General features: G+C 43.2%; 1 protein-coding gene across 5 annotated transcripts in view; it reads right to left on the bottom strand.

Moving 5' to 3' along the window:
• The window catches only part of COBL (cordon-bleu WH2 repeat protein), a 236,994-nt gene that overhangs the window by 135,703 nt on the left and 77,895 nt on the right, over positions 1–23,396 (bottom strand). For 2 of the 5 annotated variants that reach the window (XM_038760048.1, XM_038760052.1), the window contains exons 3-7: positions 20,251–20,461; positions 15,900–16,128; positions 10,680–10,724; positions 6,246–6,340; positions 3,771–3,845 (exon numbers count right to left, since the gene is read on the bottom strand). In XM_038760048.1, coding sequence (XP_038615976.1) covers positions 3,771–3,845; positions 6,246–6,340; positions 10,680–10,724; positions 15,900–16,128; positions 20,251–20,461 — 655 coding nt within the window. The remainder of the gene's footprint in view (positions 1–3,770; positions 3,846–6,245; positions 6,341–10,679; positions 10,725–15,899; positions 16,129–20,250; positions 20,462–23,396) is intronic. The other 3 variants (XM_038760050.1, XM_038760049.1, XM_038760051.1) reach the window with 3 other exon arrangements.

Genomic DNA, 23,396 nt, shown 5'->3' with positions numbered 1-23,396 from the left:
CACACAGTAAGCACCCAATTAATATCACTAATACCACTAATTGATATTCTTGATATTCACCTTTCACCTGCAGACATAAAGCGGTTTGCAGAAAAATGAGTAAACTGAACTATTTGGGCACAGAATTTCTCTCGAGGCAACTCCTGACTGGATATTTTCTCCCAGAGTTTAACATGTAATTTGTTATTGCCTTGGTTAATTAATAAGGGATTACCCTGCTTCCATTGCAATGTCTTACTGCCAGTCATCCCTATGGCCTGGAAGAACAATGGCTTCAAATTATAAATCTTACCACCTGTCAACAGTTTAGGCAACATTTGCTTATGTTGTGTCCATTAATGCCCTTGACACACACTCTGAGCCACATGGCTTGAAAAACCCACTTAAAGGACACCACATGGATTTGAAGGCGCTTGGATCATTTTATTCCTAATGTTTTTAGTTGTTTATTTTAAAGCTTGACCAAAGTCTCTTGTGACAAGACAGTTCTGGAATTAACAATCCTCTGTGCAAAATGTGTGGGTGTACTCTCTAGATGTCTTTTCTCAATTTGATTTATGATATCAACAAGCCCCACATTATAGACACATGTGGTTCAGCACTTAGGAAATGTTTTGTTATCCTTGATGAAAATATTAGGACCCCCAAAATACATAGGGCTAATTTCAGCTCTCGCTGTGGGAATATCAGGTTTCTTCCAGTTTCCATGAAAACACTGACACCGTGTGGTAGGAAAACTCCACATGGAGTTCAAGTCTACATTGCCTTACAGTGCACAAATTTCCAGCTCTGTGATTTTTGGAACATTCCCGGCTATCTGAATCAATCAATCCTTGGCATTTGAGTGCTTACTGTGTTCAGAACCTTCCAAACTTGGAGAAATTTCTCTAGAACAGCACTTAAATAGAATAGAATAGCATAGCAAAAAACTGATAGAGCAAAATCCACTGAGCTTTTTTTAATTGTTAATAAAATCTTAAATTATTCCTTCTTGATGGAATAAAGCACTTTGTGTGTTTTCATAATTAAGTGGCAGATTGTCTCATGGATACACAATTTCAAACGAAAAGTTACTGACTAGTTAATTAGGTAACTATTTGGATGCTATCTAAAATAGGGATTAAGAGTGTGAGTCCCATTGGGACAGGCCTGTGTCCAACCTCAATAACTTGAAGCTACCCCAGTGCTTATAACAGTGCTTGGCACAAAGTAAGCACTTAACAAGTACCATTATTATTTCAGGAGCTAAGAGAAGGGTTAGAGATTTGAAACAAATAACGTTATAAGTGTTCTGTTATGGAAATTGTCTGAGATCTTCCCAGTGACTAATTTACATAGTAGCAATGATAACAATAATATCTATTAAGCTTTTTCCATCATCATCATCCATGAGTTAAACCCTAGAAAAGATACCAGATACACAGATTGGACATAGTCACAACCCCAAAGCACCTTTTCAGGCAGTCTGTCATGAATAGACTGGTTTCCTAGGGAAGATACCATAGTCTTTATTGAAGAAGATAAAAATGAGATAATATATCCTGAATCAGCCTGTGGCAAACACACTGAGCAAAATCCAACACATATCAGCAATGAGAAGCTCCATGGCCTAATAGAAAGAGAATGGGCCTGGAAGTCAGAGGGCCTGCCTTCAAAACACAGCTCCATCATGTGACTGCTGCTTGACTATGGGCAAGTCACTTAACTCCTCTGAGCCTCAGTTACCTCATCTGTACAATGGGGAAGATGTCTGTGAGCTCCTTGTGGAACATGGGCTGTGTCCCAGGACCTAGTTCAGTGCCTGGTACATAGTAAACGCTTAACAAATGCCATTAAAAAAAATGACTGGCCCTAGCTCTGATCCAATTCAATGTCTCAATTAATCAAATGCATTTACTGAACGCTTACTGTGTGCAGAGCACTGCACTAAGTGCTTGGGAGAGCACAATATAACAGACTTGGCAGATATGTTCCCTATCATTAAGGAGTTTACAGTCTGCGGGGGGGAGGGATACATATTAAAACAAATTAGGATAGAGCAAATAGTAGAGTACATCATCATCATCATCAATCGTATTTATTGCACGCTTACTATGTGCAGAGCACTGTACTAAGCGCTTGGGAAGTACAAATTGGCAACATATAGAGACAGTCCATCTATCTGTACTGACAACCTGAAAGAATCAAGAGTATATTCTTCAAATTTACATGATACAGTACTTATTTGGATAGGGTTGCTAACACCTTGGAAAACAAGAAGTAAATCCAAAGTGACCAAGACAAGTTGGAAAAATGGCTAATATGAATGAACTTCAATTAGAACAGGAACAAGGTTTTGAATTAAGGAAAAAGAAACCCACATACATGATGGAAAACACAGCTGGTTAGGAATAAGTGCTGACTGAGGGGGAAAAAAAACCACACAAAACTAGAAATCACACTTGACCAGAAGCTAAATATGAATCAGCAATGGGTGAGATCAAGCCAAGGTTTTTACCCTGGGAAGCAGCATTACCTAGTGGATAATGCACAGGCCTGGGAGTCAGAGGACCTGGGTTCTAGTCCCCTCTCCACCAGGTTCATTCATTCATTCAATCATATTTTTTGAGTGCTTACTGTGCACAGAACACTGTACTAAGCATTTGGGAGAGTACAACAATAAACAGATACATTCCCTGCCCACAGTGATCCAGGTGCCTGCTGTGTGATCTTGGGTAAGTCACTTAACTTCTCTGTACCTCAGTTATCTTACCAGTGAAATGGGATTCAATACCTGTTCTCCCTCCTGCTTAGATTATAAATCCTGTGCAGGCAGGGACTGTGTGTGACCTGATTATCCTGTATCTTCTCCAGCACTTAAAGAGTACTTGCCACATAGTAAGCACTTAAATACTATTGTTCTTGTTATTATTATTATCGTAATTATTCATGCCTGTGTAGTGCTCTAGTGTGTTTGCAGGGAGGTTGAAGGAAGTAATGGTTGTGACATTGCCTTTGAGCAAAATATCCCATTTTCCAGATGAAGGACATGAGGTACAGAGAGGTTAAATGACTTGCTGAAGGTCACAGAGCAGGCAACTGGCAGAGTCAGAATTAAAAACTGAGTCCCTTGACTCCCTGGCCCATGCTCTTTCCTCTAGGCCATGAGAATGGCTGCATCCAGCATTGCCTATCAACTCTACTGTACTGAACTCTCCCAAGTGCTTAGTACAGTGCTCTGCACACAGTAAACACTCAATAAATGTGATTGATGGTCTCCCTTATTTGTGCTTGAAACATACTCTCTCCCTTTTGTCACTTTCTAATTACATATCGCAGACTAAATAAAAGGAGGTGTCTGCTTATATTGCCCTCCAGAGGTACTGAGGGTATGTAGTAATGCCTCAGAGATGCAAACAATTGCTTTTGTGACTTATTTCAAGGTAACGTCCCCACTCTGTGCGCAGAATGTCACTAAGCTGTGGGTGGTGCCCTGCTTAAGCCACTGTGATGTTTCCATTTCCTGAATTCATTCCTAAATCCCCTCACCCACCTTCTCCAAACCTCACCCATACCACCAAGGGTTGGCTTTACTGGGTAGTGACTATTAACCCTTCTGGAAGGGTAAAACAGTAACGAACTAAGCATCACCCTGGAGTTATCTAAATGCCTTTCCTGGAGAGCCAACAAAGAACCAATCTAGACCTTGTTTTTCTCAAGCCCCTGGGACAGCAGGTAAGCCTTGTGGGTAGTGGTTAGTGCAAGCACCTGCAAGCAGGGTTAGTACTTACATTATGGTTTATTTCAGTTGCAGATTTTAAAGCCCCCTCATCACAGTCCACACTCGGCACCTCCTGCTCTCCGGCCTAAAATATAAGTAACCAAAGAACCGCATCATTGTAGTGTGTGTACTATAATAATAATAATAATAATAATAATAATAATAATAATAATGGCATTTATTAAGCGCTTACTATCTGTAAAGCACTGTTCTAAGCGTTGGGGAGGTTACAAGGCAATCAAGTTGTCCCACAGGGGGCTCACAGTCATAATCCCCATTTTACAGATGAGGTAACTGAGGCACAGAGAAGTTAAGTGACTTGCCCAAAGTCACAAAGCTGACAATTGGAAGAGCCAGGATTTGAACCATGACCTCTGACTCCAAAGCCTGTGCTTTTTCCACTGAGCCACACTGCTTTTCTAATACGATAAGGGGAATGGGGTTGGGGGGCAGGGAGAGAAATGGTTAGGAAATGTGACATTTGGTTGGGTTTGGCTAGGAATATTTCATCAATGCCAAGATGTCTTCATTTCCGCCTCAGAACTGAAGGATGTTACTTTTCTGTCTTTTCTGCTTCCCATCCCCTGACTCCTTTACAACTTAATAATAATAATAATAAAACTGTGGTATTTGTTAAGCACTTTCTATGTGCCAGGCACTGTACTAAGCATTGGGAGAATACAAGCAAAGTGGATTGGACACAGTCCATGTCCTGCATGGGGTTCACAGTCTTAATCCCCATTTTACAGATGAGGTAACTGAGTCACAGAGAAGTGAAGTGACTTGCCCAAGGTCACGCAGCGGACAAGTGGCACAGCCGGGAGCAGAACCCACTACCTTCTGAATCCCAGGCCCTTTCTCTATCCACTATACCATGCTTAAGAGTTAGGAGTTAGGGTCCATTATTTTGTATCCAACCCAAGATTTCCCATCTTCAGTGAGGCAGATTCAAAATTGTAGAAAAAGAGAGAGAGAAAAAATCAGAAAAGATTGCGGTAGGGCTCCAATCAGGAGACACAGGATAGTTTTAAAAAATAGGACCATTTAGCCTCCCTTTGAATCTTGCAAGCTATGCATGTCCCAAACAGTTCACACATCACTGTTTCTGGAGAAGTTTCGGGAGTTAATCTTGTGGGAACAACTGTTATGTATTATTATATTTGAATGCAATTTGGGGTTAATTTTTTTTAGATCAGGATTATGTGAGGCTTCCACCAAACCATTATGATAGTCAAAAATAAATGTTTAGTGGTGAAATTGCTGGAAGAAATATTTAATAGGTAAAGAAAAAAAACTTCCCCCCAAAGTTTTTTTGTGGTTAAAAATGAAATACTTTTAGAATACACTAAGGGAAATATGTAGGTAGCATTAAAATAATTGCCTCTATGAAGTATTTTTATAGTGGTTGGTAAATGTTCCAAGCTATTAAAAATTCATATAAACATTAAGCACTTAATGCCATTTAAAAAAAAAAAATGGAAGGAAGGAATAGTCCAGTGAGTGATTCCAGGAGACAGATTAAACTCTCCAAAGAGTTCTGTTATAAATCATTCAGTGGTATTTATTGAGTGTTTCCTGTATGCAGAGTACTGTACAAAGATCTTGGGAGAGCACAATACAATAGAGTTGGTAGACCTATTCTCTGCCCATGAGGAGCTTACGGTTTAGAAGGGGAGACAGACATTAAAATTAATTATGGCTATGTACATAAGTGCTGACCCTCTCAGAGTCTCACCTGGAGAGTTTCCAATACTCTGCATGTCCCGACTTCAGGAGGGAGAGTTGAGCAGAAGCCTACCCATTCCATTACTGGCTAGGCCAGTGGCTAGCTAATGGAAGACCAACTGCTACAAGTCAAAACTCTCAAGTGCTGGGCAGCAGCGACACAGAACAGGCTCAAGAGTGGAGACTCAAGTTTACTGGGCTGAAGGAGGCAATGATAAACCACTTCCGTATTTTTACCATGGAAACTCTATGGAAACACTGCCAGAATGATGGCAGATGGAGGCGGGCCATTCTGGAAGAGATGTGTTTTTGGTATCGCTATGGGTCAGAAATAACTTGACAGCATAAGACAAGACAAGACATAAGTGCTGACAGAGTGGGGTACATATCAAGTGCTTAAAGGGTACATATCTGAGTACCCCATAACTCTCTGGAGTGACAAGTACAGTTTTGCCATGCATGCACAATAAACTCAAGCATGCTGTTTTAAAGCAACTCTCCCAATAGTGGCAAGATCAATATGTGACACAAATATCTGAGAGGCTTTTGTGACTGAAATGTTCTTCCACAATCAGAAACATTCTGATCCACCATTCTGAGGTGTCCCAGGACATGGACTAACTACCTCTCCCAACCAGAGATTCACAGTCTCAAAAATAAAGCACCCATTACTTAAAATACCTAAGAAAGGTGGCAGGCATATGAAAAGAAAAGTTATTTTATGCAAGGAAAAGTAACCCACAATTTTATTAACCATTACCTTATTGCTTCTTTTATTCACTTTGAAAAATCCCAGAAATTTTTTCTTCTCTTTGTCTTCTGTGTCAGTGCTGAATGAAGATTTTCTGGTGGTTTCTGAAAGCATTATACCAAAAAAAAAGAAGAAACTGTTACTGTACTTTGATTTTTTTTAAAAAAGCAACCCCACACAACTCCATTTTAAAAATCCTCAGAAATTCTAAATGAATCCTCTATTTTTAAAAACATAAGCTAGTCAGGAGAAACAGACCAGACATAGTTTACATTTTTTCACTTCATTTCAAACACCTTCTGCCACCGGCAGGCCTGAAAAGAGATAGAATGCTGCTCTCAGTCAGTTACAGAGGTTCACCAAAACGTTGTAGGGAGAGAGGTATCAGTCCTGTAGATTTGGGAGCACAATAGTGCTTAGAATGAAAATATTTTGTAAATCCTCACCCCTACAAAACTCAGCCATTTGTTGCCATGTTTTGGTTAATTCCTGCAATCAAGAATGCTAATTAATGATGGAAAGCAATACCTCCCCTCTTTGGGAATCTTACTGTTTTCTGTTAGGGGAATTATCCCAATGGTATCAAATCACTAAAACAAGAAACGTGCAAGGCTCATATTACCGGATCCTTTCATCCACCCCCTCAGCTGGGACAACAGGGTTTCTCCCTTCAATTATACAGTCTTGTGGATTTTGTTTGTTCGAAATTTCTCAGCTCTCCTTTTCCTCAGTGCTTGCTCCTCTCAGGGGTGGATGTCCCTTGGATTTGTCTTCCATTCACTCAATGTTTCTTTAAAAAAAGTACCGTTTCTGACTCCTTGCCTTTGCTTAGTCAACCATAAATGCTTTTCCTTCTCCCTTGTAGGTCAGTATTTCCAGTCCCCCTAATCACCTCACTGTTCTTTTCTGAACTCCTTCCTATTTGCTACAATTTTCTAGTCACGATGAGTTTGGGACTGAATACCAAAGACCACTCTAGTGAAAATAGTCGTTCTAAGAAAGGGACATTAACATTCTGTGTAATAACCATCTTTTGGGGGCACTTATGGATTGTTATTTGACAGGTCTTCATCAAAAGAAAGTGCTTTAAGTATCTCAGCAGTTTTAAATGCCAGTTCTTAATTAAAGGACCCAGGCTGGGTCCCCCCCCGCCCCCGCCCCCCCGGTCCTCTTCTGGACTGTGAGCCCGTGGTTGGGTAGGTATTGTCTCTATCTGGTGCTGAATTGTACTTTCCAAGCGCTTAGTACAGTGCTCTGCACACAGTAAGTACTCAATCAATACAATTGAATGAATGAATGAATGTTAAAAAAGTTTCGCAATCCCATTTTTTGAAGGGTTTCACCTTTAAGACCTGCAACATACATTGTCACTCTAAATAAGTGTATTTAGTGTTTAGCAAACTTCCATGCTTTCCATCCTATTAAGGCTGAAAGTTCGACAGAGGAAAAGTGTAAATTGAATTAATGTTTAGTTTCAGAGGTAGATAACAACCCAAGCAAAATTATACAAGATTATTATTTTCCAAATTGTAGGAAACTGTCTTTCAAACACCACTGCATGCAGTATCCATGTAATGATGCATATTTATTTTGGATAGTAAAGAGAGTTATGCACACTACAAATATGCTTGAAGAGAAACGATAGAACAGAAACGTAAACCTAACTTGTAGTGTTAGCTAAAGTCAAAAATCAAACTCAGAAAAGCCCTGCCAAACACAGCCAGGCCAGATGCGCATCTTCATTAAATTCTTTTCTAAATTTTGTCGGGTTTATTTCTTAAAAGTGACCTCAGAAATATATAACTCTCCTTGAAATTAAAGGCTGCTGTGAAGATACTCGAGGAAGGAGACTAGTTTCACATAGATCTAAGAGTGGACTGTCCTCTAAAGTGACTTCTCTAAAGGCAACACACGGAATCAGACTGTGAATTTTAGGGAGAGACACAAAACAAAATTTAGTTTACATCTAAATTGAACAGTAGGTGGAATATTGAATTAATATTAATGTGACTAATTTAAGCATCTAGGATGTCAGATATGGAGCTACACATGGTTGGGGTTACATTTTAACATTTTTCTTTTATTAATTTTTATGTCATTTGTTAAGTGCTTACTATGTGCCAAGCACTGTATTAAACTCAGGTAGATTCAAATTAATCAGGTTGGACACTACCCAAGCCCCACATCGGGCTCTCCATCTTAATCCCCATTTTGCAAATGAGGTAACTGGCACAGAGAAGTGAAGTGACTTGCCCGAAGTCACACAGCACTCAAGTGGCAGAGCTGGGATTAGAAGCCAGGTCCTTCTTACTCCCAGGCTCGTGCTCGCTTCACTAATGTGTATCAACATAATACCTTTCATTTAGTTGTACATATATAGATTATACCAAGGAAATACAATTTAGTACTCCCATCTAATTTAGGGTAATCTGCATCTCCACTTTCTAAAGTGTCCTGCCAATCCCTGGCAGTCCCTGCCCAACCAGATGTAGAAGAGGGAATGATGGCTAGAGGATTCAACAGCCAGAGAAAGGTTCTCAGGGTAATAATATAATAATGGTATTTGTTAAGTACTTACTCTGTGTCAAGCACTATTCTAAGTGCTGGGGTAGATACAAGGTAATCAGGTTGTCCCATGTGGGACTCAGTTTTAATCCCCATTTTACAGATGAGGTAACAGGCACAGAGGAGTTAAGTGGCTTGCCCAAGGTCACACAGCAGACAAGTGGCATAGCCGGGATTAGAACCCACATCCTCTGATTCCCAAACCTGTGATCTTTCCACTGATCCATGCAACCATGAAAAGCAGCATGCCCTAATGGATAGAGCACAGGTCTGGGAGTCAGAAGGACCTAGGGTCCTAGGCTCCATCACTTGCCTGCTATGTGACCTTGGGCAAGTAACTTCACATCTCTGTCCCTCAATTCCCTCCTCTGAAAATGGGGATTAATACCGTGAGACCATGTGGGACATGAACTATGTCCGACCTGATCAGCTAGTGTCAGTGCTTAGTTCAGGGCCTGGCACATAATACCATAACTCACCCCCCACCCCCACCCCCAAAACACTGCATACTCTGCGCAGAGTACTGTACCAAGCCCTTGGTAGACAGAATCTCTGCCCTCAAAGGGCTTACAATAATAATGATAATAACAGTATTTGTTAAGCACTTGCTACGTGCCAAACACTGTTCTAAGTACTGGAATAGATACAAGATAATCAGGTTGTCCCACGTCGAGCTCACGGACTTAATCCTCATTTTCTGATGAGGTAACTGAGGCACAGAGAAGTTAAGTGACTTACCCAAAGTCACACAGCTGATAAGTAGCAATTTAGTGAGGGCATTGTACTCAATTGGTCATTTGGGCTCCAGGACACCATGGCATCATGGAATTTTCATGCTTGGGTCACATAATCTTTCTTAGAGAAGCAGTGTGGACCAGTGGAAAGAGCATTAAACAGAGTGCTGACACAAGTGGGAGATAGGCACAAGACAAGGCGTCAGGAGATCCTGGTTCTAATCTGTGCCATTCTTCCAGCTGTGTGACCTTGCACAAATCCCTTAACTTCTTGGTGTCTCAGTTTCCTCATCTGTAAAATGGGGAGGCAAATTCCTATTCAACCTCTCCCTCTCTCCCTTAGGCTGGGAGCTGGTGTGGCACAGGGGCTGGGTCAGATCTGATTAGATTAAAAATACCCGACTGCTTAGTAGAGAGTTGACACATAGTAAGCACTTAAATACCACAGTCAACATTTCCTTTGCACATATATCTGTCATATGGTAGTCATCCATACCGTAGACATTCTGGGGGTTTCTGTGTTTACACTGTATAACTCTGAGGACATGGTTAATGTAAGGTAACAACAGAACTGTCACTCACAGACAGAGGAGCTGTCTCCAACTAATGTCTTATTTTTCAACAAGAGATTTTCGAATAAGCAATCATTGTAGATTTTGAGTCACAAATGCTGATAAAGGGTTTCTTTGGCCTATCTGGAATGATTACTTATATTTCGACAGAGATGTAAATTTGATCCCAAAGAGATCCTTTCATCCTTTTTGCTGAACAAGATTCCCGTCCCTCAGAGAGTAGGTTCAAATGTCTTACTTTTGAAAACTATGTGGCCCCAAAATTTTAAAATCACCTGAGAGGCATCAAGACCCCATAAACTTTCCATCTGCTAAGCCATCCTCCGCCACTTCGGAGGAACGGATTTTTTTTCCCCCAAAATCACAGCATTAACAAGGCAATCAGATGTGCAACCTGACAAATACACACACACACACACAAAAAAAAAAAACAGGCAATGGAAACCTTTTGTTTTCTTTTCTTGCTGAAGTTTTTTGGGGTTTTTTTTTTGCCTCAATCGCTATTCAGTATCCTAGCCCCGTGACATGCAAAGCAGAAGCTAAGAGGAAACACTGTCTTCGCTGGACTTTACCTTGATAGATCAGAGAAGGTTCAGACTGAGCTTTGGTCTGAAGAACTGGAATGGTAGATAATGAGAGAAGAATAGACAGGTTATAGATCTACAGTAGACCCTGACCCAAGGCATCTCTCATGTCTCAGAACCCGTGTCTCCAGCAAAACCACCAGGCAGGCTTCACTAGGGCCCAGGCTGTGGGTGGGGAGCTTGGTGAGGAAGTGGGAACAGTGGTTAGTGGGAGGAATTTGTGGTTTTCGTTCATGCAAGTTTCTGCTTCTGACTGCTAGAACCAACCATGAAAGCAGGTGGCAGCAGAGCTTCTCTTTGTGAGTGAATCATGTCCCCAAACTTCAGAGTGAATTTCTAAAGGTTCATTGGAAGAGACAGAGAAGAGCAATTGAAGTGAGAAAAAACAATCTCTGTATGCTCTCACTTGCCTCCTGAGGCCCTGAACTTTGACTTTGGGCAAATTATCTCAAGAAACATTAGGCAGGAGGGAATATGGTGGGGTGTAGGAGGAAATCATAGAACTCCAGACCCAAACAACTTTTTCCTTCATGAGGTAAAGAAAAAACTCGATCCCCCAAAGAACCTGAAAAGGAAGTCAGTTAATCTGCTTTACATCCCAGGGCTGGCTCTTTAGGATTGTTTGGTGGCTATCAAGCTAGAGTTTTGAAAGGCCAGAGGTGGAAACAGCTGAGAATGAATCCTTTGGCAGCATAAGTGGGAGCCAACATCTTAGCCCTTTTACATACTGGGAAGCAGTATGTAATTTCCAGGAAATTATTTATTTGGGATTGTTTTCTCTTATGGGTAACAGGATTTCATGTGACTCTTTCCAGGTGTTTACCTTTCAGGCTGTCAGAATGGTTGGCAACTATCTTAAACACAGTCTGTGCCTTATTACTCAGATATGAATCTTTGCAACACATAAAACAGTACTTTTTGCTTCTAAAAAAGGATTTCTGTCCCTCCAAAAGATAATGCAAACCAAATAGCATGTATATCCATACCAATAAAACAAAATAAAAAGACCAAACACAGTTGGGTCTTAAAAAGGAAAACCCTGAACCCAATTTAGTTCCTTTTTTCCCAGAATCACTTCTAGGAAAAAAAGGAACTAAAGAGGATTGGTTATTCTAGAATTGTTTAATGTGAGGTATAATTTATTATGGTGGGCTTAATGATCCTCCCATATTGTTCCTGGAATCTGATTTTAATAGACTGGGGGCTTTCTGAAGCAGAAACATTTGGTAACTTTTCCAGTCCCAAATCCCTTGATCAGATACTCTTTTTGTCTCAACATCCTAGCTGACTTTAACCTTTCTGATAGACACAGAGACAGCTCCAGGAATTGCTGGCTGGAAGGTTTGAGCCAAATGAGACCTGCATGCGGCATAGATCTCATGTACTCCAACTTAACCCAGATCAACTTTGAAATCTACTTCTCCCTGTCCAAGCAGGACTACGGTTAAAATGACCCTAAGAGGATAAAAGCAACCCAACCTTCCCCAACGCTCCGGACCTCTAGACTGTTAAACTCATGGTGGGCAGGAAACGTGTCTGTTAACTCTGTTGTAACATTCGTTCATTCAGTCATATCTATTAAGTACGTACTTCATGCAAAGCATTGTACTAAATCCTTGGGAGAGTACAATATAACAATAAACAGACACATTCCCTGCCCACAATGAGCTTACAATCTGAAGGGGGAGAAAGACAGCAGCAGTGATCAGAGAAAGTAAATGATACTATAGCCATAGCGACTAGCTCTCTACTGTCCTCGTCTCCACACAATTTGGCAGGAACTCCAGGGAGCCAAGTTCCTTGGATGTGGCAGCTGGGTTTCTAGAGTTTCCCGGACTTTTTCTGCCACTATGGCTCTGCTCCAAAACAGTTTAGCTGAGGGGCTGAGTGACTGTAATATATCAGTCCCTTTTGCTGTGAGTCACTGTGCCTGAACTGTACCCCTCTGTCATCATCTACAAATATTTCATTACTTCTCTCAATCTACCTCACATAAAAAAGATCTCCCTGCCAGTTTAAGTTAAAAAATCAGAGTTTTGGGGCCTTTAGGCCAGGAAAGAGGAAAATATGAAGAGTCTGAAAAAAGAGATGTAAGTAAGAGCATGAGTGAATTTCAGTGTGCATACAAACTAAACCTCAGCTACTATTATTCTTGCTATTCATCAACCCCAACGATCAGGGGATTTTTGACATTTACACTGAAATCAGATGCTGTTTTCTATTAACTCAGACTATGGACAGTTTTGGTTTTGTAGAGTTCCACACAAAGACAAACAAAATGACTTTCCATTTAGTTTAAATACACAAATCCAATCTAGGCTTTTTTTAATCCATGGAAAAGATTTGTTCATTTGAAGAACTGGGCTGTCAAAAATGGAGGCCTTTTTTACCTGCCGCCTGTTACCTTCTTCTGCTGTTGCAATGACTGTGATGTCAATGCTAACTGTTGGGTGAACAGCTGCCCACTGAGACCACTGTAAAAGTTCAGCATTGCCAACTGAGAGAGATTTCAAATATGGCCCTGTAGCCCCAACTAGAGTGACTTACTGAAGGCACATTTCCTCCAAGAGGCCTTCCCTGACTAAGCCCTCTTTTTTTCCTTCAAGTCCCTCCTGCTTGCGTTCATTTGCTCCCTTTATTCATCCCCCCTCCTAGCCCCACAGCACTTATGTCCATATCTGTAAATTATTTATATTAATGGTCTCCCCCCTAGACTGCAAGCTTTTGTGGGCAGGGAATGTGCCTGTTATATTGTCCTGTTGTACTCTCCCAAGAGCTTAGTACAGTGCTCTGTACACAGTAAGCACTCAATAAATATGATTGACTGAGTCTTGAGACTAAACTCATCAGGTCTTTGGGACTGCTGTAATCACAACTACCACAGGCAATGGATAAGATTAAACTTAAGCACCTCTGAGAATGGGAAGTGAACACCCGAACCCTACATGAGCAATTACATAAGGCAGCTCCAAATACAGCTGAAGTTTTTTTCCCACAAGGAATAGGTCCGATCAGCCCTTTCCTCTGCCAGACAAAACTATTTCTCCTCCCTTACTGACACCCATGCCCATCATCCCCGTCAGCTCTTCCGTACATTCAACTCCCTTCTCAGGCCCCCGGTTCCTCCCCCTCCTCCCTCCCTCACCCCCAACGATCTGGCCTCCTACTTCATTAATAAAATTAAATCCATCAGGTCTGACCTCCCCAAAGTCACTCCCCCACCTTCTCTAACCCCCCCCGTTCTCAACACTCTCTGCTACTCTCCCATCCTTCCCAGCAGTATCCTCAGAGGAGCTCTCCTCCCTCCTCTCAAGTGCTACTCCAGCCACCTGTGCTTCTGACCCCATTCCCTCTCATGAAATCTCTCGCTCTGTCCCTTCTCCCCTCTTAAACTTCCATCTTCAACCATTCACTCTCCACTGGTTCCTTCCCCTCTGCCTTCAAACATGCCCATGTCTCTCCCATCCTAAAAAAACCCTCTCTTGACCCCACCTCACCTTCTAGATATTGCCCCATCTCCCTCCTACCATTCCTTTCCAAACTCCTTGAATGAGTCGTCTACACACGCTGCCTCGAATTCCTCAACACCAACTCTCTCCTCTACCCCCTCCACTCTGGCTTCCGTCCCCTACATTCCACGGAAACTGCCCTCTCAAAGGTCACCAATGATCTCCTGCTTGCCATATCCAATGGCTCATACTCTATCCTAATCCTCCTCGACCTCTCAGCTGCCTTTGACACTGTGGACCACCCCCTTCTCCTCAACACGCTATCCAACCTTGGCTTCACAGACTCCGTCCTCTCCTGGTTCTCCTCTTATCTCTCCGGTCATTCATTCTCAGTCTCTTTTGCAGGCTCCTCCTCCCCTTCTCATCCCCTTACTGTGGGGGTTCCTCAAGGTTCAGGTTCTTGGTCCCCTTCTGATCTCGATCTACACTCACTCCCTTGGTGACTTCATTCGCTCCAACGGCTTCAACTATCATCTCTACACTGATGACACCCAGATCTACATCTCTGCCCCTGCTCTCTCCCCCTCCCTCCAGGCTTGCATCTCCTCCTGCCTTCAGGACATCTCCATCTGGATGTCTGCCTGCCACCTAAAACTCAACATGTCCAAGACTGAACTCCTTGTCTTCCCTCCCAAACCCTGCCCTCTCCCTGACTTTCCCATCTCTGTTGATGGCACTACCATCCTTCCTGTCTCACAAGCCCGCAACCTTGGTGTTATCCTCGACTCCACTCTCTCATTCACCCCTCACATCCAAGCTGTCACCAAAACCTGCCAGTCTCAGCTCCGCAACATTGTCAAGATCCACCCTTTCCTCTCCATCCAAACCGCTACTCTGCTCTTTCAAGCTCTCATCCTATCCCATCTGGACTACTGTATCAGCCTCCTCTCCAATCTCCCATCCTCTTGTCTCTCCCCATTTCAATCCATACTTCACGCCGCTGCCTGGATTGTCTTTGTCCAGAAATGCTCTGGGCATGTTACTCCCCTCCTCAAAAATCTCCAGTGGCTACCAATCAACCTACGCATCAGGCAGAAAGTCCTCACCCTGGGCTTCAAGGCTCTCCATCACCTCGCCCCCTCCTACCTCACCTCCCTTCTCTCCTTCTACAGCCCAGCCCGCACCCTCCTCTCCTCTGCCACTAATCTCCTCACCGTGCCTCATTCTCACCTGTCCCGCCTGTCCGGTCGACCCCCGGCCCACGTCATCCCCCTGGCCTGGAATGCCCTCCCTCCGCACATCTGCCAAGCTAGCTCTCTTCCTCCCTTCAAGGCCCTACTGAGAGCTCACCTCCTCCAGGAGGCCTTCCCATACTGAGCCCCCTCTTTCCTCTCCCCGTCTTCCCCCCCGCCTTACCTCCTCCCCTTCCCCACAGCACCTGTGTATATGTATATATGTTTGTACATATTTATTACTCTATTTATTTATTTTACTTGTACATATCTATTCTATTTATTTTATTTTGTTAATATGTTTTGTTTTGTTCTCTGTCTCCCCCTTCTAGACTGTGAGCCCACTGTTGGGCAGGGACCGTCTCTATGTGTTGCCAACTTGCACTTTCCAAGCGCTTAGTACAGTGCTCTGCACACAGTAAGCGCTCAATACAATTGATTGATTGATTGATCATCAGTACACAACCTACGCCCCAGTACAACTGAACAGTTCCCAGCGTACCATTCGGCAGAAATCGACCCCTCACCTCGCTTGTTGTCCCAGGCATACAGTTCCTTGATCCCCAGCTCGTTCAGGGACTTGGAAAGCTCCAGCTCTTCTCCGGCAATGTTGTCCTTGAGGAGAATGATGTGCTCGGGACGCACTTCGCACTTTGCACAAATGAGGGGGAGGATGTTCAGCAGAGGCACCGCTGGGCTGACTCGGACTACCGCCTTTTGGGTCCGGAGGTAATTCACCACCAGCCTCACAGATTTCTGGAATGGTAAGGTGGAGAATACCAGAGTACAGCTAAAAGTGTGCTTTCTCATGGTGATTTAATCAAAACATCAATCATATCTATTGAGCACTTACTATGTGCAAAGCACTGTACTAAGCACTTAGGAAAGTGCAATGTTACTGATTCCCTAGGCTTACTCTGCCTTTCTGAAAAGAGTTAAACTATCTTTTCCCAAAACATGGGGAAAAGCATAGTAGACTACAGATACCAAAAAATAAATTCCTCTCAGAGCCTGTCCCATGGAAAAATGATGGGACAAAAACAATACTATTTTCAATGAGCAAATATTTCAAGCCCACTTTTTCTTCATAACATGATAATCATATTTATTGAGCACTTACTGTGTGCAGAGCACTGCACTAAGCACTTGGGAGAGTACAATGTAACAGTCAGTAGATACATTCCCTGCCCACAAGGAACTTACAGTCTAGAAGGGGAGGTAGATATTACTATAAACAAATTACGCATATGCACATAGAGTGTTGTGGGACTGAGGAAGGAGTGAACAATGGAAACAAATTGGATACATCCATTTCATTTCCACTCAAACCAAAAAAATACATTTTTTTTTCTAAAGCTATTGGTTCAGCCTTGCTAGTGGGGATCTTTGACTATATTCTCCCAAGCATCTGCTAGTTGACACTGGGGTTTGCTTGACTGACAGCTATCTAGGGATATTATTCATTCATTGATTCATTCAATCATATTTATTGAGCGCTTACTGTGTTCAGAGCACTGTACTAAGCACTTGGGAAGTACAAGTTAGCAACATATAGAGACGGTCCCTACCCAACAACGGGCTCACAGTCTAGAAGAGGGAGACAGACAACAAAACAAAACATGTGGACAGTTGTCAGGTCATCAGAATAAATAAAAATAAAGCTAGATGCACGTTATTAACAAAATGAATAGAATAGTAAATATGTACAAGTAAAATAAATAGAGTAATAAATCTGTACAAACATATATACAGGTGCTGTGGAGAGGGGAAGGAGGTAGGGCGGGGGGGATGGGGAGGAGGTGAGAAAAAAGGGGGCTCAGTCCAGGAAGGCCTCCTGGAGGAGGTGAGCTCTCAGTAGGACTCAGAACTGCTCTCGGTATTCCTATCACTAATCTATTTTAATGTCTGCCTCTCCCTTTAACTGTAACCTCCTTGTGGTCAGGAATTGAGTCTGTTCTGTTGTATTGTACTTTCCCAAGAACTTAGTACAGTGCTCCACACATAGAAAGGGCTCAGAAAGTACCATTATTGAGGAAGCAGCATGGCACAGTGGATAGAGCTCAGGCCTGGAAGTCAGAAGGTCACAGGTTCTAATCCTGGCTCTGACACTTGTCTGCTTTGTGGCCTTGGACAAGTCACTTCACTTCTTTGTGCCTCAGTTCCGTCATCTGGAAAATGGGGATTGAGACTATGAGCTCCACATGGGACAGGGACTACATCCAATCCAATTTGCTTGTATCCACCCCAGAGCTTAGAACAGTGCCTAACACACAGTAACTGCTTAACAAATACCACAATTATTATTATTGTTATTGGTTGACTGACTATTATGTTGCCTGTGTGGAGACTCTCTAGGGTAGCAGTGTGATTTGGGGACAGAGTGGGGGCTTAGAAAAACCTAGAGTGCTCTCAGTCAGTCATGAAAACCCTGGCACTCACTCACTGCCAGGGTGCCCAGTGAAGAAAGATTTGGATGACATTGGAGGCATATGGCTCCAATGACCAGAAGCCCATCCACCTCCACAAGCATTGTTTTCGACACCAGGGTTTAGATTTAACCTGGGAAGATTCAAGTCACTGAAGAAATCTACTGCTGTCTGGAGTCATTAGCAATTCCCTTGGTGGGCTGAAGAAGCCCAAGATGTTATTTGACATTGTAGTTGTGGAAACAGGCTCTCAGGAAGGGCTAGTTCTGTGCATGGTTCCACAGACTATATCCTTGTCTGCACTTTAGGGTCCCTGCAAACATTAAGTTGGTGCCACAGGTTATTTACCCAGTGCAGATTGCTTAAAAATTGATTTTTTCACTTGAGGACTACTTTTTAAAAATAAACCTAACTCCAGGCAGACTTAACCACTAAATCTGTGCCCAAAATGTGCTTTAAAGGAAGGCCTATTCCCCATTGTTTCAATGGATGCTCAACAAAAAGGAAGTAATTTATTAATTGGATGCACTTGCCACAGAACAGAGAGGTTTTATATCATTTTCAAGTTAAAACTTCACCAAGTCCACATTTTAATTATTGCTAGCTGACAGGCATGTACAACTTTATTTTTCATCCCACACCAGTTTCTCTTTCCTTCCCCACCCACTTCTTCTCATGCCAGCTGTTTTCCAGTCTTTCCCTCCTGTTTCCATATCACTCCCCTCTCGCGTCTCTTGATCCCGTTTCACAAAATGTCTCCTTACAGTCTTGCACTCTGTTTTCCCGTTGCAGTTAGCTAAACCCAGTGTGGGCAAGGACTGTCTCTCTTTATTGCTGAATTATACTTTCCAAGCGCAAAGTACATTGCTCTGCACAAAGTATCGCCAAGATCCGCCCTCTCCTCTCCATCCAAACCGCTACCCTGCTGGTTCTATCTCTCATCCTATCCTGACTGGATTACTGCATCAGCCTCCTCTCCGATCTCCCATCCTCTTGTCTCTCCCCACTTCAGTCTATTCTTCACACTGCTACCCGGATCATCTTTGTGCAGAAATGCTCTGGGCATGTTACTCCCCTCCTCAAAAATCTCCAGGGGCTACCAGTCAACCTATGCATCAGGCAAAAACTCCTTTCTTGGCTTCAAAACTCTCCATCACCTCACCCCCTTCTACCTCACCTCCCTTCTCTCCTTCTACAGCCCAGCCTGCACCCTCCGCTCCTCTGCTGCTAACCTCCTCACTGTGCCTCATTCTCGCCTGTCCTGCCGTCGACCCCAGGCCCACGTCCTCCCCCTAGCCTGGAATGCCCTCCCTCCGCACATCCGCCAAGCTAGCTCTCTTCCTCCCTTCAAAGCCCTACTGAGAGCTCACTTCCTCCAGGAGGCCTTCACAGACTGAGCCCCCTTAATCCTTTCCGCCTCCCCATCCCTCCCACCCTACCTCCTCCCCCTCCCCACTGCACCTGTATATATTTATTACTCTATTTTACTTGTACATATTTACTATTCTATTTATTTTCTCAATGATGTGCATCTAGCTTTACTTCTATTTATTCTGATGACTTGACACCTGATCACGTTTTGTTTTGTTGTCTGTCTCCCTCTTCTAGACTGTGAGTCCGTTGTTGGGTGGGGACCGTCTCTATATGTTGCCAACTTGTACTTCCCAAGCGCTTTGTACAGTGCTCTGCACATAGTAAGTGCTCAATAAATACGATTGAATAAATGAATGAATGAAAGTTAAGTGCTCAATAAATATGACTGAATGAATGCTAGCAAAGTGTGGCTTCCTTAACATGGCCGGCTCCTGCCCTCTTCCTCTCCGGTCTGGTACAGGAAGCCTGCTATATCTCGGCCTTCCCAGCTCGGGACACTTCCTGCCATCTCTGGTTTCAGACTGGTCTAATGGAGAGAGACTGGGCCTGGGGGTCAGAAGGATCTAGGTTCTAATCCCAGCTCCGCCACGTGCCTGCTGTGTGACCTTGGGCAAGTCACTTAACTGAGGCACAGAGAAATTACCTCATAATAATGATGATGGCATTTGTTAAGTGTTTACTATGTGCTGAACAATGTTTTAAGCCCTGGGATAGATACAAGGTTATCAGGTTGTCCCACGTGGGGCTCACAGTCTTCATCCCCATTTGACAGATGAGGTAACTGAGGCCCGGAGAAGTTAAGTGACTTGCCCAAAGTCACACAGCAGACAAGTGGCAGAGCCGGGATTAGAACCCATGACCTCTGGCTCTGAAGCCCGGGTTCTCTCCACTGAGCCACACTGCCTCTCATCTGTATAATGGGGATTATGATTGTGAGCCCCATGTGGGACAGCAACTGTGTCTAACTCAATTTGCTTGTATCCGCCTGTCACATAGTAAGCACTTAACAAATACCACAAACAAATCAACAAATTAACAAATTCTACTATCTTGAATCCATAACCCATACTCTGCTAACCTCAGGCATCTTAGGAAGTGGTGGTTTACTCTTCTCTTCATGGACTTTTTCCTTCAGCAGTATAGTGTGCACATCCAGTGACCCTATCAAAGTGTTTGGCTTGAAGCTTAAAGGTTGATCAGACTCCAAAGGAAAGAGCTCTACGGTGTGTTGGGCTGGGTTTAAGTGGCACTGTTTGCAAAGCTCAATCAAGAGGTCCATCACGGCATTCCTGTCAGAAAACAGAAATAAAATTATCATCGTCATCACTATTTGCGCTTACTGAGCACTTACTATTTACCAAGAACTGTATGAGATGGGAGGGATTGATCTATAGAAGAAGGATCCTGACCTCAAGGAATTTATTGGGGAGACAATTTGCCAAATATATTATGATAATAACAATAAGAGAGAATAAGTAGTAGTGACAAGAACAAAAGTAAAAGTGATAAATACACAGAACTCTCCACCTTCAAAGATTATGCTCCCAATGGTGAGGTCAATCAATGGTATTCATTAATAATAATAATAATGGCATTTGTTAAGCACTTACTATGTGCAAAGCACTTTTATCAAGTGCTTACTGTGTGCAGAGCACTGTGCTAAGCACTTGGGAGAGTAAAAGAACAGTACTTGGCACATAGTAAGTGCTTAACAAATAGCATAATTATTCTTTTTTCAATACAATCAAGTTGGTAGACAAGATCCCTTCCCACAAGGAGCTTACAGTCTAGAGGAAATAAGAAGTAGGTGTTGCAGAAGGGAAAGCAAGCAGGGGGAATGGAAGGCCTAGAAGGAAATTGGATTTTAAGATGGCTACCCATTCACGTGAATGTGACCAAAAAAGTCCACCCAGGATCGACACACCCTCCTGAATCATTTCCGGGTAAAGACAGATCGTTGTTGCTGTGATGGGTTTATTCCCCATCGTGCCTGGCTCTGCTTTTGACTCTGCCTCCTTACAATCAGGTTTTCACAAAGCTGTTGCTCCAGCAATATTAAGACTAGGAGCTTCATGTGGGACAGGGGCTATGTCCAACCTGATTACCTTTTATCTACCCCATAGTGTGCGCTTAGTGAATGTCACTGATTTCTGCCCTCCAGGTTAGCTAGCTGCTCCTGCAATAGTCTCCAAGCAGCCCCTGCCATGTTGCATTGTTTGGGATGTTGGAGAGATCTCCCTTCAGGGCCAAGTGCCGTAGCAGCTTGGTTATTGTGCTGTCACCCCTTCTCCTCACAGGCTTTAACCAGAGGAGCTGGGTTGGTGTGAACACTGCTTCCATCCTGATGAGGTGATGTTGTTACAAGGCCTTGCTGTCGGTACTCTCGTCCTGACATTTGGTGTTATGGGTAGGCTGTGGGTGACTCTGATAAAATGGCCACAGGAGCTGGGTGTGTTTGCTCTAGAAGGTCCTGGTTTTGCAGCCATCTAGAAAGATGGATACCTGAACAGCCTTGAAGACCCTGAGCTTGGTGCGGACAGTGTCACCGCACTCTACCTTGCAGTCTCCCGAGGTCATGCTGGTCATTTGTACTCTGTTTCTGGGGTTTTCACTGATCTGGCCATCGTCAGACAGTCTACTGCCAACTGAGAAGCAGTGTGGGTTCTAAGCCTGGCTCTGCCACCTGTCTGCTGTGACCTTAGGCATGTCATTTCACTTTTCCATGCCTCAATTCCCTCATCTGTAAAATGGAGATTAAGACCATGAGGCCCACGTGGGACACGGACTGTGTCCAACCTGATTGACTTGAATCTATCTCAGTGCTTAGAGCGGTGACTGGCACATAGTAAGGGCTTAACAGATACCTTAAAAAAGTTGCAGAATTTGGTGACCATTTCGACTTTTATGCTGCCCAAGCTGGGCCAGAACTTGGCTCTATTAAAATAATAATAATAATTGTGGTAAGAGTTGGAACAGTGGGGAGCTTATCCAGGGAACAGTGACCACCGGAATCTCTCTGCAAAAGAATCACGACTTTGGAAGATGCAATGGGGCTGCCAAGTGAATTTACCCCCTCACTGGAGCCCAGAAGAAAACTGAAGCTTCAAGTAAGGAGGGGTTTTTTATTTTTTTTTGGACAAGCATCCTGGTGCCAGTGAATGCCAAGTCAGGTATAATTTACACATTTTTTTTTCCCTCTTGGTCTTCAGAGAAGATGGGAAACACTTGTCTAACACCCTCTATGGACAGTCCTCCAGATGCTCGATGGTAATCAATACATCCCTACAATACAGCCCAATTACTTCCACCTGAGTCACAGGCGAGAGGGCCCAGAAAACCACTGGCTTCTCTTGGGGTTGTTGGTCTGTTTCTGCCCCATAAGAGGATCTAGGACTAGAATTGTATCTCTCAAACCTAATTTTCCATGCTCTCTGGCTCTTAGTCAATAATTGTGGAATAGTATGGCCTAGTGGCAAAGCACAGGCTTGGGAATCAGAGGACCTGGGTGCTACTCCCAGCTCTGCCACTTGCCTGCTGTGTGGCCTTGGGCAAGTCATTTCAACTTCTCTGTGTCTCAACTCTAAAATGGGTATTAAACACCTGTTCTCCCTCTGACAGACTGTCTGTCCCATTTGGGACAGGGACTGTGTCTGACCGGAATAACTTATATCTACCCCAGCACTTAGTACAGGGTTTAACACACAATGAGTGCTTAACATATACCATAATCATCATCAATGACTTACTGAGACACTGACCTAAGTGCTCGGGAGAGTACAATACAGTAATTACTTCACCTGTATACCTACCCGTTCTTTTTACATTCAATAATCAGAGAAGCAGTGAGGTTTAGTGGATAGAGCATGGGCCCAGGAGTCAGAAGGACCTGGGGTCTAATCCAGGCTCTGCCAATGTCTGCTGTGTGACCCAGGCAAGTCACTTCATTTCTCTGGGCCTCAATTACCTCATTTGGAAAATGGGGATTAAGATTGTGAGCCTTAAGTGGGACAGGGACTGTGAACAACCCAATTACCTTGTATCTACCCCAGTGCTTAGTACAATGCCTGGCACATAGTAAGCGCTTAACCAATACCACAATTATTATTAATATTATCATTAATAATAATCATACTGATAACTGAAAATGCCTTTCTTAAATGTGTTTCAGAAATAAGGAAGGAATTTCCAGGAGGAGAGTTGAAGCGAAGAAAACAACAGTGCAAC

The sequence above is a fragment of the Tachyglossus aculeatus genome, chromosome 18 (assembly GCF_015852505.1).
Source record: "Tachyglossus aculeatus isolate mTacAcu1 chromosome 18, mTacAcu1.pri, whole genome shotgun sequence".
In the NCBI taxonomy this organism is placed as follows: Eukaryota; Metazoa; Chordata; class Mammalia; order Monotremata; family Tachyglossidae; genus Tachyglossus; species Tachyglossus aculeatus.
This window is presented reverse-complemented; position numbering and strand designations above follow the sequence as displayed.